At 52.3% G+C, this 17,069-nt stretch overlaps 1 protein-coding gene across 1 annotated transcript; it reads right to left on the bottom strand.

Moving 5' to 3' along the window:
• Positions 1-2: 2 nt before the first annotated feature.
• On the bottom strand, positions 3-17,069 carry CSUI_001612 (eif2 kinase if2k-a (incomplete catalytic triad); the record flags this gene model as incomplete). The annotated part of the gene is made up of 5 exons (XM_068061817.1): positions 9,962-17,069; positions 3,254-9,305; positions 2,742-2,887; positions 1,583-2,171; positions 3-1,154 (listed from the first exon to the last, which is right to left on the bottom strand). Coding segments are annotated over exons 1-5 (14,133 nt in total), but the record flags the coding sequence as incomplete, so codon positions are not given.

The raw sequence follows: 17,069 nt of genomic DNA, 5'->3' as shown, positions 1-17,069 counted from the left end.
CTTGTGCTATTGTCATCTTCAAAAACGATCATGTCTCTCTCTTGAGTATTAAGATAGCAATCCATATCAAAAGAGATATCCAGAGGGCTCCATGCCGACTGCTCTCTTTCCCCCTCCCTTTCTTTTTTCTTTACTTCCCTCCGTCTCCTACCACCTTCACTTTTTTCCTCTCTATTGATGTTAAGTGTCCTCTCCTCCCGAGATTCCAAATTTGCTGATTCATGTTTGTTGCTATCAACATGATCATTGCCATCATCATATTCACGAGAGCCCCGTCTGCGTCTCTCCCCTCTTTCTTTCTTTAATTCACAAGAACATGAGCCCTGTGCCTTTCCCTGGCTGCTGCTGTACGTACACTCCGTGTCGGAAAATGAATCTCCGCCGCACAACAAGAATCTTTTCCCCGCATGCCCTCCACCTCCTATTCCGCCTTGAACACTCAAGGCTTCGACGGCGCCTGTTTCTTCTTCAGACACTCCAAACAAGAAGGGGGAGCTGGCACCATCGAGTGGAGTTTGTCTATGCTTCCAAGGTGGCGTCGAAAAGGCTCTTCGTTGTGGTGTTCTGAGACCTGTTGGGACCTCTTCCCCACACTCTGGACAGTGTGTGACTTCACGTTCACCAGAAAACAGACTCGACACATCACTTCTCTGTCTCCCGATTTGAACTCCAGTATGCCGGCGACAGCATCGAAAGCTGTTGTCCTCAGAGCTTTCATCTTCACTTCGTGAACGTCGAAGAAGACAGATAGCATCGTCAGAGTGTGACGGAGGACGACGCGATGGTATAGAACTACTAAGGGGAGAAAAAGACTTCGAACGACGAGGAGGCACGACACCTTGTCCCCTCTTCCTCCTCTCCACTTCTTCTCTGTTTCGACGTGGTGCAGAGGCCGCGCGTAAGAATGCAGTAGCTAACTGTCCACCGTTGGTTGAACTGTCGTCACATCTGGCTGGACCTCGTGACAAGTGGCTATTGAGGGTCTCACAGGGGGGGATCGGAACGTGACCGTCCTGTAATGTCCTCACACTAGGAGAAAGATACACCTCACCACCGTGAGGTACAGAATGTCTTCGTCGAGGATAAAGATGAGTAGTCTCATCAAAAGCACAAATACTAGAGGCTCCCCCATGACGTGAAGCACGCGACGAAACCTGCAAGAACAGGAGAGATCACCAGAGTTACAGCCACCCGAATATTGGCAACGAGATGTGATGTATGCAGATTCATGAATATCCATATACAGCCAATGTATGGTGTCATTCTTTCATGAGAGAACGACGTCCCTACACCAACAGGGTGTACCTACAGTTGGCACTATAGAACCACATCCTGCACTCACCCACTAGTGATCATACTGATACGCAAACTTGTACCTTTCTTTCTCCTCTTCTATCACCCACAGCAGCTACAATGCCTGAAGTGGCAGTAACACGAGTAAACCACAGAGGAATGAAGGGCCTTTGAAGATGAGTTGGTGAGGAATGAAGAGGAGGTGAGTGTGACACAATCAGCAAAAAGTCTTGCTTCATTGTGTAACTACCCCTAACAGCTGGCTGACTTAGTTCCACATCCTTCTCACCTGCAAATCGGCAGCATCTGCAGTCTCTCTTCGACGACGCGCGGGTGGGCGAGCAGCAGCAATATTGCCTTCTTGGATTCGTCTCCCCCCGGATTCTTTACTACCTGGAAATCCTTCTTCTCCTCTTCTATCTATACTCCTTCGTTCCCGACTCCGTCCCCTTCTTTCGATCTCACGAAAGCGAGTGACACTGAAGTCGACATCAAAAGACCCCTGTGTGAAACGTGAACCACTGGGTGAATACGCCTCTCCCCCTGCTGAACCTCTCCAATACCATCGCGTCCACATCATGCCGCCTTGACTGTCAACCCATTGTTTCCTCCGTCTTTGTCTTTCTTCACGGGAAGATCCTAAATTCCTTGAGCTGGGGCTCCGGCCACGTCGAGCACCACCATTCACCTCACTTAGCATCGATGACTGTCCCCAGAATCGAGAGTAGCTATCTTTTCCTGTCGCACTACTTCTTCCTCGTCCGGAAACAGCTGAGAAAGATCCGTCCCCTAGAGCCTTCCGATCTGCTAAACCTCGTCCGCCACCTAAGCTTGTCACGGGGAGAAAACGGGGTTCTTCGCACCACCAAGTATAGTACCTGAAGAAACAAAACACACAAAGAAATGCAAAGTCAAGGGCACCGCCATGAGCATGATGATCCACGGAGATCTCTTGGAAGAAAGCTATACCATGACCTAAGGCTTCGGACATCATCACACTGCAGCGAGTTGAAATGAAGACAAAACACGCCCAAAAAGGATGAGCCAAAGCAAACAAAAAATCGACATGAGCTCGGAGATGTGCCTTGGAGTGCCTGGAAAAAGATGTGCTTTTGAAGTGCTGCCAGACCGAGCGAATGTCACTGCTACAAAAAGACACCATTCTGCCATGACCTCTATTTTGCGCTCAGCTGTCTCCACTGATTGGCCTTACTAACATGTCTTGCTTGACTCTCTCTACTGTAAGATGGAGAGACGCCATTGAACTCTATGGTGCCTGGCCTCCGGACACGTATCTATAAGGACAACGCCTATCTTTGATGGGTGTCTCTCTCCCTTCCACAACAACGCTGTCAATACACCTGCAGGTCAGCAAAAATACAGCTAAACTGTGAGACGCTCTGTTCTCCTGAGAGAACAGACACAAGCATGACGGGAGACATACTCACCTAACGACATGCTTTGAGTATAGGTCCCGATTTGCCGCAACTTCCCTGAAATCCCTTCGAAGGGAAATGTCCTCACTGAGAGAGAGATGCAGAAGAATTAGCTTGACGGCATAGATGGGATGGCCTGGCTCCAGCAGATGTCGAACCTGAGGAACAACCACACAAACCGCTGAGCTGCGTTGCTACTTTGCGCGCATGAGATGACATTTTGGCGAAACACCGGCAGTACCTATCACGACTAGGAACAGTACATCATACAGCTAGTATGGAGAAGCGTCCTTGTGTCGACATGACTCAGGGACGGCTGAACGTAGTAGTAAACAGTCCCGCGAGAAAACGCAATAGCCTCTTTTACACGCCGAAGCAAACCAACTAACAACAGAACAAACCAGTAAGCGCATAGAAATACAGAAAGAAGAGAAGAACCGCCTACTCATGAAGAGAAAGGAGACAACTCCCCTAAGATATGTTCACCTTCGACTGCACTGGCTGAAGTCCCCCAATGAACTCACCTCATAGACAACTCCAAATCCTCCTTGCCCTACAAGCTTCTGAATACAGAAGGTCCTCTCAAACCTGCCGTTTTCCAGCAACTTGGCCAGACTCGAATCCGTTGGAATTCCCCTCTCGACTGGAGGGACAGGGCCATCCACCTTGACAGATTGAGCTCCTCCAACTAGTATATCTGTTGTCACTTTCTCGACCGCACCCGTCGTCACTGGCAGCTGCTCCTCGCCCCTTCCTTCACGCTTTCGTACTGTATTAACTGTTCCCGGTGGGACAGTGACTATGATTCTCTGCTGCTCAGCCCCGGGTAATGCCTCTCCAGTCTCAGAGACAACGTTCTGACCTATCTTCGGCTTTTCGTCCTCTACTGCGGTTCTCGCAGGAAGAAGCACTCCCGATGTGGCCATACCCCCTGACGAATCGCAAGTGTTGTCGTCACCTCCTTGGGCTGATGTTGAAGACGGAAATGCACTACTGCTACTGCGGCTAGGAGTCGTTGGGAAAACACAAGAGCTCGACGGCACCGCTGTGGAAAGAGACGCCGGGGTCTCCAGTTGAGGAAAGGATGGAGCTGCAGGCGGGGGTAGTGTCATCATAGCATCACCTGGGAGAATGTCAGGTGTCGCACTACCGGCACCTGGAGTGTCGGAGAGAGCCAAGGTGATAAGCGGGGATGATACCAAACGATGAGCGAGCTGTACAGCCGGAGAAGGAGGAACCGTACTCGATACTAGTGATGTTCGAACCCTCGTATGATCTGAATAAGGAACTTTACTCTCCTGGTCGGCCGTACTGGCTAGCGACGGCAATGTGGCCATTTTAGTATCAAGAGGCTTGAGACCGCCGCGAGACATGTGATGTCCGAACTCGGTAGTCAAAGGATTTTCCTCAGCAGCTCCAGGATGGGTGATAGGAGTCCGAGGTGAGATGTTCGTGCCTCCTAACAACTGATTCGCCTCACCGGCCATCGATGACGGATACTTGAAACTCGAGGGAAAAGCTCTACCGCCAGCAGGCGAGAAAGAATGAATGCTAGGAGAAAATGACCCGAGTCCTTCCCCATGAGCTGCTCCCTTTGCGAACGAAGTGTCCGGAAGACTCCCCTCCAGCTGGGATTCATTTGATAAGCTCGCACCATTGTCGCCACGCTGAGTCGAGCCAAACTGATTCTGACGATACGACAGGATGTCTGCTGAGCCAGTAAAAGAATCTGCCGGTTTTCGGATAGAAATATGGTCATGCGATGCTCTTGTTGTACCTAGTTCTCCCCCTCCCCCTCCTCTTCCTCCCCCCCCATAGACGCAAAACTGCCCCACCGAATTACATCTTCGTCCAGCTCGTCTGAACATAAGACGTTGCCACTCTTCTGCACTGAACCCTTCCCCTGTTAAACCACCTCCAAGGCGTCCACCGGCCAGCTGAATGGCAGGCACATCACCAGAACGTCTCGCCGAATCAGCAGCCGAAGGACCATAGGTCTTCGAACCCATGGTCGTGTTTACTGTCTCGGGGTTGGCCTTCTCCCTTATGAACTCGCTGGCAGTATTCGTACCTTCCTGGCTTACGTCGCTTGTCTTTCGTGGATACGCCTTTCTTTCCGCTTCCGGAGATGACGGAGCCTGGCCTCCAGTCTCCTTATGCATCGCATGGGACGCAGAAGACAAGACGATCTTGTGCTTGTCAGAGACCAGCGTCCTTCCGGAGACAGAGACAAAATGATCCATGGCAGAGTCGACAGGCGTCTCCGCTGGAGCAGAAGAGGCAGCACGGGAGCAAAGAAGGAGATCCATTGCTCGAGATGCTTCAGGAGTTGACATGTTGTGATGGTTGTGACAGTCAGGGGAAGACTCCCAAACCGTTTCGGCATGATTTGGCGCAGAGTGAGGAGGAAGAGCTGAAAGACCACCCTTGGATACGAAGGAGGAGGTATGAGGATTTGTAGAAGCAGCGCATGAGGAGATTTCACCAGGAGGGCATGATAGAGAGAAATTGTCACTAGCTCTCGAGAAGCTATTACGTTGAAGGGTTAGAGTGCTAGGTAAAACTGATCCTGAAAGGACGTTTCCTGACTGGGTTGGAGAATCTCTGTCTAAGGCAGTTATGGATGTAGATGAAAGCTTTCTCCCTCGAGAGTGAAGAGTCCTTGCCCGGCGACGGCCGTCTTTCTGTAGCAACATAGCGTCCCTCTGTTGAGCCGCCTTTGCTGGAGTCCCTGAGGTCCCCTCAGCCTTGACCGCACCGTTAGTGGTCTGCCGATCATCTGAAAGGGTGTCATTTCCATTGCGCTCATGATACGAGGGAAGACGATTGGCAGGCTCGCTAATGGATCCGAAATGGGGAAACATATCATTTGAATGTATTCGAGACGTCTCCGTCTTCTCCTGCAAAGCATCCTCACCGTCCTGAGAGGAAAGAGAATCAGAGGACGCAGTTCTGCAGCTGTACATAGGCGTCCGGACGCCGCCACTTGTCATACTCCCATCTTCATGATCTCCCTCTTTTGTCCGCTGCTTCTCCATCTCGACAGCCTTCTCGAGTCGCGTACCTCCGCCATCACACACAGAAAGAGCAGACAGAAAGTCTCGATTCCAACGCTGATCCTCCGAGGAACGGAGCCGATTCACTTCCCTTTCGACACCGCTTCGCTCCTCATCTCTGCTGTAGCCGTGAGACAGTCGGGTCTCCTCCGGCAGGCCATCCAAACTGACAAACACCTCTTCCGCTGTCCCGCTAATATTGCGCTCTCCCCCGCCCCCAAGCCTCTGCCAGGCGCCAACGACTTCCTGAAGTCGTTGAAGCTCCTCAAGAGAAGCAGAAGTGATTGCCTCGTCCAAAGGAGTCTTCCACGTAGCCGCACTCGTACTGTAACTTTCTATACTACCGGAGGCGACATTTTCAGTCGGCGTTTCGTGCAGTTGATTCAAATGAAGATCTGATGAGATCCTTCCAAGAACAGAAGACACAAACGCATCGCGTGAAAGAGTTCTTCCTGCCTCTGACCTCCGGTAGTCGAGCAGAAATGAAGAAAACCCGCTGCCTGTCATCACCCCATCTGCCCGGTGTACAAGTAGTTCTCGCCTCATGCCCCGAGATGTTTGATGCAGGCGAGCAGCTGCAATAATACCTTCTTCTTCTTCCCTTCCACCGGCGCCGATGGACCCTGCGTGGAATAGACCAGTGCGACCCGGATGGCTCTCCCAGGGCGAAAGAGGTTTCCGCCAAAGCCAAGGAGGTTCGAGGACGACGTCTGCCCCTTCGTCGTCTTCTTCCTGTGGCGGTTCACGCCGAAGCACAGGAGGAACGAGAAAAGTGAATAAACGCCAGAATCTCCACCACCTAGCTCTACCACCGGTAAAGGGAACTAACGCAAAAGCTACAGCTGCTGCTCCAGCCGAAGTTGACGACCCTCGGAGTCGAGCAAGTAGCAAGACTGCTGACGCGGCCGCTATGAGCAAACACATATGACCGAAGCCCCAGGGGCCTTTCCACCATGCCATGAGTGACTGGTCCCATGCATCTTCTCTTGTATCGTCCTGAGACCCATCCCCTTGAAATCGATGAAAATCACTCCGCCTTACAGAAGAAGTATCGAGGTCACTCTCGATGCTGCTATCTCTCTCAGTAGTCACCCTCTCACTCGTCTTCCCCCTCCGATTTGCGCTGGAGCTATTAGGCGTTCGAGAATGAGGAGGATTGCTCCAAGAGAAAGGAGAAGACAACTGGAGGTGAGGATCTCCCCCGGGAGAAAGCCATTGACTCATCGTAGCGTTGTTTGAAGAATAATAAGGAAAGGCCGGGAAAACGGGTGACAGAAGTCGACTGGTGGTGTTGTCCGTTGAGAGAGAAAACAGAGAGTTCCTGTCATAGCACATTCCATTCTGATCGGCCCCAGGAGAGGGACTGATAGCAGAAAGCTCCGAGAAACCACTGCTTCCTGACTTCACGCTTTCTAAGACAGTAGATGACAAGGGTAGAGAAAACAAAGGACGAGATGAAGATCGTGTAAGTCTTCCTAACCATCGTTTCAGAACAGAAAGGACAGGTGAAAGGACAGGATTGAAAGACAAAGGTGGCTGCGTTGCAGCATAAAACGGAGATGGAGAAGGTGGAACTAAGTAAAGATGATGATCATACGTATCGTATTCTCCACGCTCACTCCTACCCCCTTCTCCCCTCCTTCCTTCATCATCCTCTCCTTGATGAGGCCCCCCCTCTTCTGGTACCGCCGATATGTCCGGAGTGTCGATTCCACCCGTCTGAGAGAGCTTATCTACCTGTCTCTGCGGTGATCGTCTCTCCTGACGTCCCCTCGGCTGTTCTCCTCGCCGTGGATCGTCATGGTCGTCTTCAGACTCGTCCACACCGGACGGATGCGGCACCCCACGAGCTCCGCGTCGTTTTCTCTGTCCTATCTTCTCCCCCTCTTCTCTCGCTTTCTTTGTGCTCGCTGATTCTGATACCACCCCTGAAACAAGTTCCCTTTTTCTTCTCCCGCCCTGGGTTTCCTTGGAAGCTGCTTCATCCAGTTCCTCGATCTTCTCTTCTAGAGACGAGAAGGAGACGTTTCTTTTTCTGTCTTTTCTCCTGTCTGCACCATAATTGCCTCGCAAATCTCCCCTTCCCGACACATCCGCTAACGGAGGGAGAAACGACAAAGAGACGTAATCGTCAGATACACGGATTGGCTGTACAGGTGCCGGCGCTTTGAAGTTATGTGCGCCAAACCCACGAGCCATAGTGGAAAACCGAGACGCTGCTTGATGTCTTCGGATTTGTCTACCTCTCTCCTGTTCCACTGTATCAAACTGAACTCCAGGGCGCGGGGCCGTATAATCTGCGAGCTCCGCCTGAGGCGAGAAGGAGGAAGACAGGAGAGACAGAGAAGACGAAGGAGAGGGCACAAGTCCTTCTTCACTCTCTTTTTTCCTGATATCTTCAGTCTCCCTTGGCGCATCTTCCAGATATCCTCGTACGGGAGCCAAAGCGCTCAACGGAGTGAAAGGACCAGGAGGCCCTGTCCGGCGAAAGGGAACCGCGGCAAGTGCAGACATTCGAGGTGAAGCTAAGTCAGCAGATTCATTTCCTAAACCTGATGGGTGAAGGGCTGAAGGGCGACGCAGCGGACTGAAAAACTCTCCTTCATCTCTACCCCTACGATCTCCCTCATCCAATTCACGGACTGGCGGGAGAGTAAGAGATAGATGAGATTGAGCTGCACCTTCCCCTAGCCCCCGACCGGTAGAACCCCCTAGCTGCTCCTGCCGTCGATGCACTGCATGATGAGGGGACGGGACATACGAAAACGGGAGAGACGCGCAGCCCCCGTCCCACTGTCGTATAATACATTCCAGCGTGACTGAAGAAGGAGCTGAGAAGACAGGATTTCTCTTTCGAGATGCAGGGGGTTTATCACGTCTGCCCCCATGGTGTCTACCCCCACTGTTCCACACTCCTGGAGAGGAAGGCGATGGCAGGGCTAGATGCTGTCTCAAACCGAGATCGTGACGACCCTCTCCCAGTACTCTATCGACATCGTTCGTGAGAGGATGACTACGTTTTACCGTTACTTGTTGTTCTAAGCTACCCGGCGGAGGGCCTACGACATAGACTGCGGCGATAGGAGCAGGAAACTTCAAAAAGACAGGGGCTGACTGTGGAGGGGTGTTTGGGTCGGTGGTTGAAGAAGACGCCGCGTTTGCTGATGTGTGATTATCTAGATGATCTAAGACATCTCCTCCCTGTTTGCCTGTGAAACTACTCCCAGGACCCCGAGGAGACGTTCCTGGGAGAAAAGGTAAAGAAGGTGAACCACCCGTGTATGTCGTAGAAGATGATCGGAAGACAGCAGGGGGCCTCGGGGACTCTCCAGTTGATGATGGAGAGGCATGAGCAGACCCACCCACAGAAGAGGAAGAAGAACTAGGAAGGAGATATAGCTTGTCGTCATCCACTCGAAGAATATTGCGAAGATAAGACACTGCAGGACTGGGTATACCAGGACTAGGCGGAGGTGATAAAGACCCTAATGCATCGACCTCCACCCACTTTAAACCCCACCTGAGAACAAAAAGAAGACGAAGCAGACGTCGCACTCCTATACGTCTTTCGATAAGGAAAAGCCATCGATCGACCGTCTCAAGGCGCTACAGATCGCGGGCGTACAAGGCAGTGCAATAACCTCTGCATGAGGTAGATATAAACGCGTGTAGGAGCAGATCTAGGGAGCTAGGCCTCTCCGCACGGAGACAATAGCTGATGTAGTGCTTGACCGTAGACTCTACAAGGAAGTGAAACCCCGTCATCAAGTACGTACAAGCACCTCACGACACTGAACAGAAATGTTCACCTCGGGGCGTATACAAACATACACCAATATGTTGCGAAGGCACAGACCTACTGGCTGTAGATCCATGTGAACTTGGAGACACGCATACGTCTGTAAGAAAGACGAGTGTCAAACCACAATGCATGCAGATACGAACACCCTGTTATGGCTAGTGGGTTTGGCCCACGTTCCCCCGATGTCATGCGGGAAAACACCATCAACAAAGTTCCGCGCCTCGACTCACCGAGATCGAGAATACGGAATCCGTTTCAGAAGCTACAGATATGGAGAAAACTGACTGACGAAATGACACGCGGCGTAGGTACAGATATGCTGATACACATTCGTGTAATCGAGACCTGCCCCGGGCATCTGTGCTGAGACTTACTGTGTAGTGTGACTTTTGCTATCTACAGCCCACAACGTCCACACGGTAACGCCGAACTGCAGCTGTCTCGGCTCGGCCTCCTCTTCGTCATCTTGACCAATCTCCTCTTCTTCACTGCTATCAACATCATCACTATCTTCTTCTTTGCGATTCCAAGAACGATCCAAGGCGTCCTTCCTCTTGAGCCCATCGCGATTCTTCCACTGAGACTTCACGCCTGATGCTGCCTCAGGGCGGCTCCCGACATCTCCGTCACTCCCGCGTTGAGTCAACGATAAAGACTCAACGACAAAATCGGATGAGGCCGAGTCCTCACTCCTCGGCACTTTTGTTTGTACATCAGATATCAACTCCCGCGTGCTGTCGTCTTCCTCTACTTCTGCTCTATTCTCTCTTCCAACTGTCCTTGTTCTGCCCCCCCTCCTTCTTCGTCTTCTTCCTCTCCCTCTCTCCTGTTTTTTCTTCTGAGAAAAAGCACCTCCGCCTGTTAACGGCTGCCCGGTGTTCAGATCCAAAGCAGTGACGCTGACCTCCCTTTCCCCAGTAAAGTAGACATGGGGAAAAAGAGGAGCTTGAAACGGGAGATGATTCACTACCTCCGGAATACTTACATGCAAAGCAGTTAAAGACCCATCGTCATCAAGGAAAAAAAGACTCCCATCATGAGCCGGCAATAAACGCCTTCCTAAACCAGCCGGCGCAATCTGCGTTCGTCGCCCCTCTGAGACGCCGCCTCCTTCATCGAGTTCAGATCCTGACCGAGAGTCATCCGTTCCAGTGCTGTCGTCTCCCTCATGATTCGAGTCTCCTGCTTCCTTCTGCGTCGTCTCCGGAGAACTGCTTGGCTCAACATCGAAAGCTGTGGCCAACGAAGATCCGAGGCTTTGCTGCCAGACGAACGAACCATCCGTAGTAACGTGATATAAATCCCCTGTAACGGATAGGACAATTAAACTCTGAATATTGTCCTGGCTTCTTGTTGAACGAAAAGCTGGCCCTCCGTCATCACTATCTCCATCTCCTGTGAAAGAAGAGGGGGCTGGAGATGACAATCGGCTTTCCCCGCTTCCTTCTCCTTGCTTGTCGGGATATCTTCCTTCTTCCGTTGAATTTCTATTGGCAACTTGTGAAAACTTCGAAAGACTTGTGTCCGGAGAAATAGCCAAGCTAGCTGCGTCAGCTGGTTCTCCAGATACCGTGAACTTACGTCTGAAGTCTCCACCTTCCTTGGCATTACTTCCTTTCGCCTCTCCCCCTCTCGTCAGACGCTCACCTCGGGACCGAAGTTCATCGCCATGACGCGCAAGACTCCCAATGCCAGAAACCAAACCTCCACTATTTCGTGATCGTGACTTCTTCTTAAGAGTCGTCGATGAAGGAAGACTCCCCGTGTCTCCTTGACTTATCTCCGTCTTAGCACCTTCCGTTGCCGGCCACCCCTTGGAGAGATCTCCAGAGGGCGAACTATGCTCCGCTGAGGACGAGAACAGATGTGGCACGTTACCGGAATGTCCAGTATCCAATCTCTGACCGACAGGGAAAGATTCCAAAGCCGCTGCTGAAGTATCTCTTTCTCCTGAAGACTCTACATTTGGGCGCGCTTCGTTCTGAAGTCGAGCCGAGCCCCCCCCAACGTGATAGGTGACCGCAGGCGAACCAACCTTAGAAGAAACAGTGGAGAAGGGTGAAGAGGTAGGTGCTTCCCCCCACCCGAAACTAGCGTGCTCAGTGGCTCTTGCACGCGTACCCCCGTCTACTGTATCATTCCCTATGAATGAAGGCGACCCGTCAAGAGCACCTTCTTCTCTTTCACGCTCTCCGAGAGCCCTGTCTTTCTGAGCATGCCCAGAGGCATGTGCGTACATCATCTGGGCCCGCTGGGTCTCCACTGAAGTTTCTACCTTTGGTACGTTCTGCGTGTTATTCTCAAGAGGTGACATGAAAGGAGCAGAAGGAAACTTTCTTTCCTGCCCAAGACGCGAAAAGTACGTCGCTGACTCATCTGTGTCTACACCCATCGGAGCCTCTCGTCGAGACTCTCCTCCTTTCTTGTCTTCGGCCCAATCGTAGGTACGAGTTGAGAAGACCCTTCCCTCACTGTACAGCCCTCTTTCATCGACAGGAGAGAAACCGTCTACAAGTTCTTCCTCCCTTTCCCCATGTATCAAGGGGGGCCGCGGCCGCTCAACAACAGGTGCTGCCGACGCATGGACAACTCCTGGGAGTGACTGAGCGGCGAGAGCTGCCGCGGCTGCTGCTACGGTGAAGCGAGATGATGAAGACCTCGCCGTCAAAGAATCCCAACCACTAGCAGAAGCGGCGACTACTGGGGAATCTTGAGCCTGCGAAGCAGCTGCAGAGACCGCTGAACAAGACACCGACTTGCCACAGATTTCGCTAGGGAAACCTGAGTCCGGCACCATTAGACGAGAGCTTTCACATTGTGAGCGAGAAAGTGAAGCAGCGAGAGCAGTATTCGAACACCCATACGAAGACGAAGAAAATGCCGTGGAAAGCGACGGGGAGGTACGATGACCTGAAGAGAAAGACCCAGACGGGGACGGAAATGCAGCCGAAGGAGGCAAGAGAGACGACTGACGGCCTGACGCCTGACACGCTTGACCTTCTGAGAAGACCCGTGCATCCGCGCCCACGCCGCCATCGTTTCTCGCTTCTGTGTAAGGAGAACACTGAAGAAACCCTTTGAAACCTGCATCTGTATACTGCTCTGTCACCGGGCGGGTGTCACCTTTTGCGGCTATTCCTCTGCCCTCTCCCTCGCTCCTCCCTTCATTCGAACTATACAGCATTTTTTCAGACGCCGCGTGTTCTACGGCAGCAAATATCCGCACACAACACTGCACAGCTGCGCTGCTGCGGCTAGTCAGCTCGGTGGGAAATGAAGGAAGCCGAGGAATCCCTGACTCCGGCTCCCGAAAAGTCGCTTTAGGGAAGACCGAGTACACCAAATTCTCTTCTCGGCATGTACTAGCTTCTTCCGACAGTACGCATGCCGGTGGGCATTCGCCGCTTGTTTTTCCCTGGAAAAGAGAATCGACTGATGGAAGGCTCGGGGGGTCACCCCGTGGCCCACGGCTTGTCTCTTTCTTATGTCGTGTCCGTGCGGCCTGGTTCCCCGATAAACCGCACGCCCTCCCCTGTCGTTCCGCAAGCCAAAAGGTTTGAAACGGCCGAAACTCCCGCTGAGCAAGCTGTTCTTTTGACGAATGCCCCGGAACAGAATCTTGAGGAAGATAGGGTTCTTCTGCATGATAAGGTTGTGTGAATGAATCTGATTCGCAGCTCGAGCTTGTAGCCCAAGAAGACGAACAGTCGATCGGATAACTCGGGTGGCCTTCTTCTCCAGGAGTCGTGATTCTCTGATCAAACAAGACAAGACTGTTCGAATTCAAGCGCGTTCCCGGTTTTGACAAAGGTGAAGAATCATGGATCTTCCCTTGAAAGAATGAAGAATCAAAGGAGGGAGGCGGTGGCTGCAACGGACTCTGAGACCTCCGGATAAAAGCTCCACATTTCGAATAACTGCCGATCGCCACATTCCCAGATGATGGAACTCCTCGATTACATCTGTGACGTTGTGCGCAGTGCCGAGAGGGGGGAGGGGGCCGGCGCGCCCCGTCACGTCGAGACATGCTTTCCTCAAGAGTTGTTGAAGTTTCTTCCTGTCTAAACAAGGGGACAGCCGGGGAGAGAGACAGCGGTAGGTGATAGGCTGATGATGTAGAGGCAGGCAATTCGACAATAGAAGACAGCACCGACCCTGATACGTGCTCGAATCTCCTCAACAAAGAAGATTTCTTTCTAAACGATGGAGATGTACGTCCCGAGAAAGGCCAACCGGGAGAAGACACAAATCTCTCAGAAGTAGATGAAAGAAAAGAAAGGAGGGATGTCGGAGTACAGCCACGGCTGCTCTCCAGGGAAAGATGGACACATGCAGAACAAACGTCGCTTGCAGTCCGCTGGGGTGAGATATCCTCCGTCTTTTCTTCTTCCCTAGATCGATGAACTCGGAACTCCCTGCATGAAGGTACCTTACGATGTCCCCTGCAACGTGAACTTGTCACGCACGCCTCCTTCGACAGCGCGTGCAAAAACAGTCCGCAGGAGTCTTTACAACGCCAAGATCCCTGGGAATCGCTTTCCCTCCCAGCAGCGGCAACACTTACTGATTCACCTTCAACCTCTCCAAGAAAACTCTCCGCTTCCTCGTCCAAAATTGTCACGCGTGGCAGAAAATCATCAAGACCCCGCCCGCACTGACGAATCACGTCCTGGGCATACGCATTCACTGAAATCTCAGTCTCGCCGACAAGACCCTCCCGTGTATGATCTTCTGTACAGACACGCTCCGCCGCTGTCTTCTGATGAACACGTGAACCGTCTCGGCTCCACACTAACAGGCCGAACAGAAAGACGAGTGAAATGACAGAGACAAAGCGAGCTGCAAGAGCAGACCATCCCGCGAAAAGACCCGGAGAAAGACGAGAGAAGCTTTTAGCCCGATGAAATGCCGGAATCCCCTCCCTTCGAACTCTGGACACGGCTGCGCGCGAGCCTGTTTTCCCGTTCCCTTTTACACCGTTGCTGTGACCTTCGGAAGTACGTGTGTACCGCCGTCGCTGGGTATCTCGAAAGTGTTCCTTTCGTCCAAGTGACGGAGTGAAGATGAGTTCATATGTCTCTAGTGCAGCTGCTCCCAAATCTTCTACAACCCCCGGTCCTAACCCACGCACTTCCGCTTTGACTCCTGCACTTACAGCTGGTGGTTCGGCCCCTGACTGCTCATCATTGTCTTCTTCACGTAGATCTCCAGCTGGCGCCGCAGGCGGGGCCGAAGCCGCCGCGCGCCTCATCCGTCTGTCCTTATCACGACTGCAAAGAAATACGAAATCGAAAGAAGATCTCCGTCGGCCCTCCTGGAAAGGAAGGGAATGACACGGAAAAAGAAAATGAACAGATCCTGGCGTGCCGGACTGGGCAAGATCTCGTCTACAAAGGCCTTCGTCTGCCGAACCTTCTCGCCTTATATTGAAGGAGTCGCCGGGAAGACCGAAAGAAAAGGTAGTACGGAAAGGGAACACCTCTTCAACAAAATCCAGACGCTTGCGCGTTACAACCACGGAATCAGACCATAGAGACAACTGCTCTGACCCCCATGCCCCCCTAGCCGACTTCAATGATGATGAAAAAAGAGAACACAAGACAGAAGCCCCGCGCGCACCTGCTGCAAGAATGAAAGCCGCAGTTAACAGAGCAGCGAGTCGAGAAAAGAAAAGACACAAGCGGCGTCTCCTCCACGAAAGACAGACGGTTATGCAAGAGACGAACCGCTGCCGACCAATGAAAAGCGACCGAGAAACTAGACTTGACGTTGACCCTTCAGTATAACGCGCAGGAACGGATCGGAAGCAAAATCGGGAGTCTCCTCGCAAAACTGCTTCCCTCCTTCCTACAGCTGTTACTGCCTTCCTGGCTAAGGAGCTGCTGCGCCGAGCTCGGAAGAAAGGCAGACTTCTAGAACGTCTGACATACACTCGAAGGCCTCCGGATAACGAAAGACGTCTCCCCCTCTCTTCCTCTGGTTCTACGTCCCGTTTGAGAGGAGAACGGAAAACAGGATACTCCGGCAAAAACAAAAACAGTACAAAAGTTGCTTTGCTGTCTTCAGTATGTCTTTCGATGACTGCTTGTCCAGCACATGCAAGCACACCAGCAACTCTTGCCAGCAAAAATATACACCGCTTGTTTTCGCTATACCCGTAGGATCCTCTCAACTCAGAAACACGCTTCTCCTTTGATACAACCCCACAGGCAAGACCCTGCGCGCAACCCGGAGACGAGGACGTAGTACAGTTATTCTCGCTCTCCGCCGAACGCCGCAACGTCTGTCCCGAGAATAGCTGGCACAACATCCATCCGCCGGCGTCACCGCACTCAGGACGTCCCGCGCCTGAGAGGGTCTCCCTCAGAATACACCCCGCAGCCGCTCTCTTGACTTTGACTGTGGGGCAATCGAAACAGAAAGGCGGACAGACACCCGAGTACGGGGTAGAAGAAAAAACGAGAAACGAGACGGGAAGTGCTCTTTCCTCGGCAGACGCCCACGGCGCGTCTTCAACCTCGAGTAACGACTGGTGCAGCATATCATACAGACCCCGGGTGTCAACCATGCAACTGGAAGAAAGAAAAAAAGGATGGTTACCCGGTTACCCGAGCAACAACACGAAGAATACCAAGGGTGAAGAGAGAAAAGCCTCTAGGGGCCTTCCAGTAACATGGCCTAGTTTGCGTAGGCCCGGCGAACTGCGCAACGTCACGGGACTCTCGTGCGAAGTGGACCACACTGCTCGGAAGAAAAGCACTTGTTCACGGTGTACAAGTGGGTCACCGCCAGAAAGAACGAAGCAGCAAGGACTTGTCTCACACTGTTTACGCACTGCCTGTCATCGAAAGAGGAACGTCATGCGTTTTGTTCAGTGTCGGGAGCGCACAGAAGCAACAAAGCCCTGAGAACACCAAAAAGCAGCGCGCGCACTGACGAGCCGAAAGGCGGGCGCCCGGGAAAAGGCAGGAAGCTGTAAACTGAAGAGAAGAAAAGCTCTTCTCTAGCTTGGAGAAGAAACAGAAGAGAAGGACAATACGCAGACAGATGGAAGGTCACGCCAGCAAGGCATGACGCCTTTCTGAAATATGTCCACACCCAGATGGACGTCCCCGTGGAAAGCTTGAACGGGTGATAATTGCAAGCGCTTTATTCAAATTCTGAGAACAGGAAAATCAACCATCACTTTCGCGCTATCAAAGAGAGACGCCTGCCGTTCACGCGTACGGGGTGGGCGGCGCCGAAAAGAGGTGAGGCATGCAGAGTACGGAAACAAACAAGAGTTTTTCCGAAGAGAAAGCGCTAGGAGCGGTGACTGGACTGACAAGAAAAAACGGCGTACCGTACTGACGTAGACTGCCAAACAGAAGCGGAAAAACAAAGATGCCTCGGTGCCCCGAAATACGGCCGTGGAAGGCGGGAGGACAATGCCCCCCACGAAGAAACTGTTACGTCACCGTACTTCGAAGCGACAAAAACGTG

Source organism: Cystoisospora suis (assembly GCF_002600585.1).
Source record: "Cystoisospora suis strain Wien I chromosome Unknown contig_653, whole genome shotgun sequence".
NCBI classification, from domain to species: domain Eukaryota; phylum Apicomplexa; class Conoidasida; order Eucoccidiorida; family Sarcocystidae; genus Cystoisospora; species Cystoisospora suis.
This window is presented reverse-complemented; position numbering and strand designations above follow the sequence as displayed.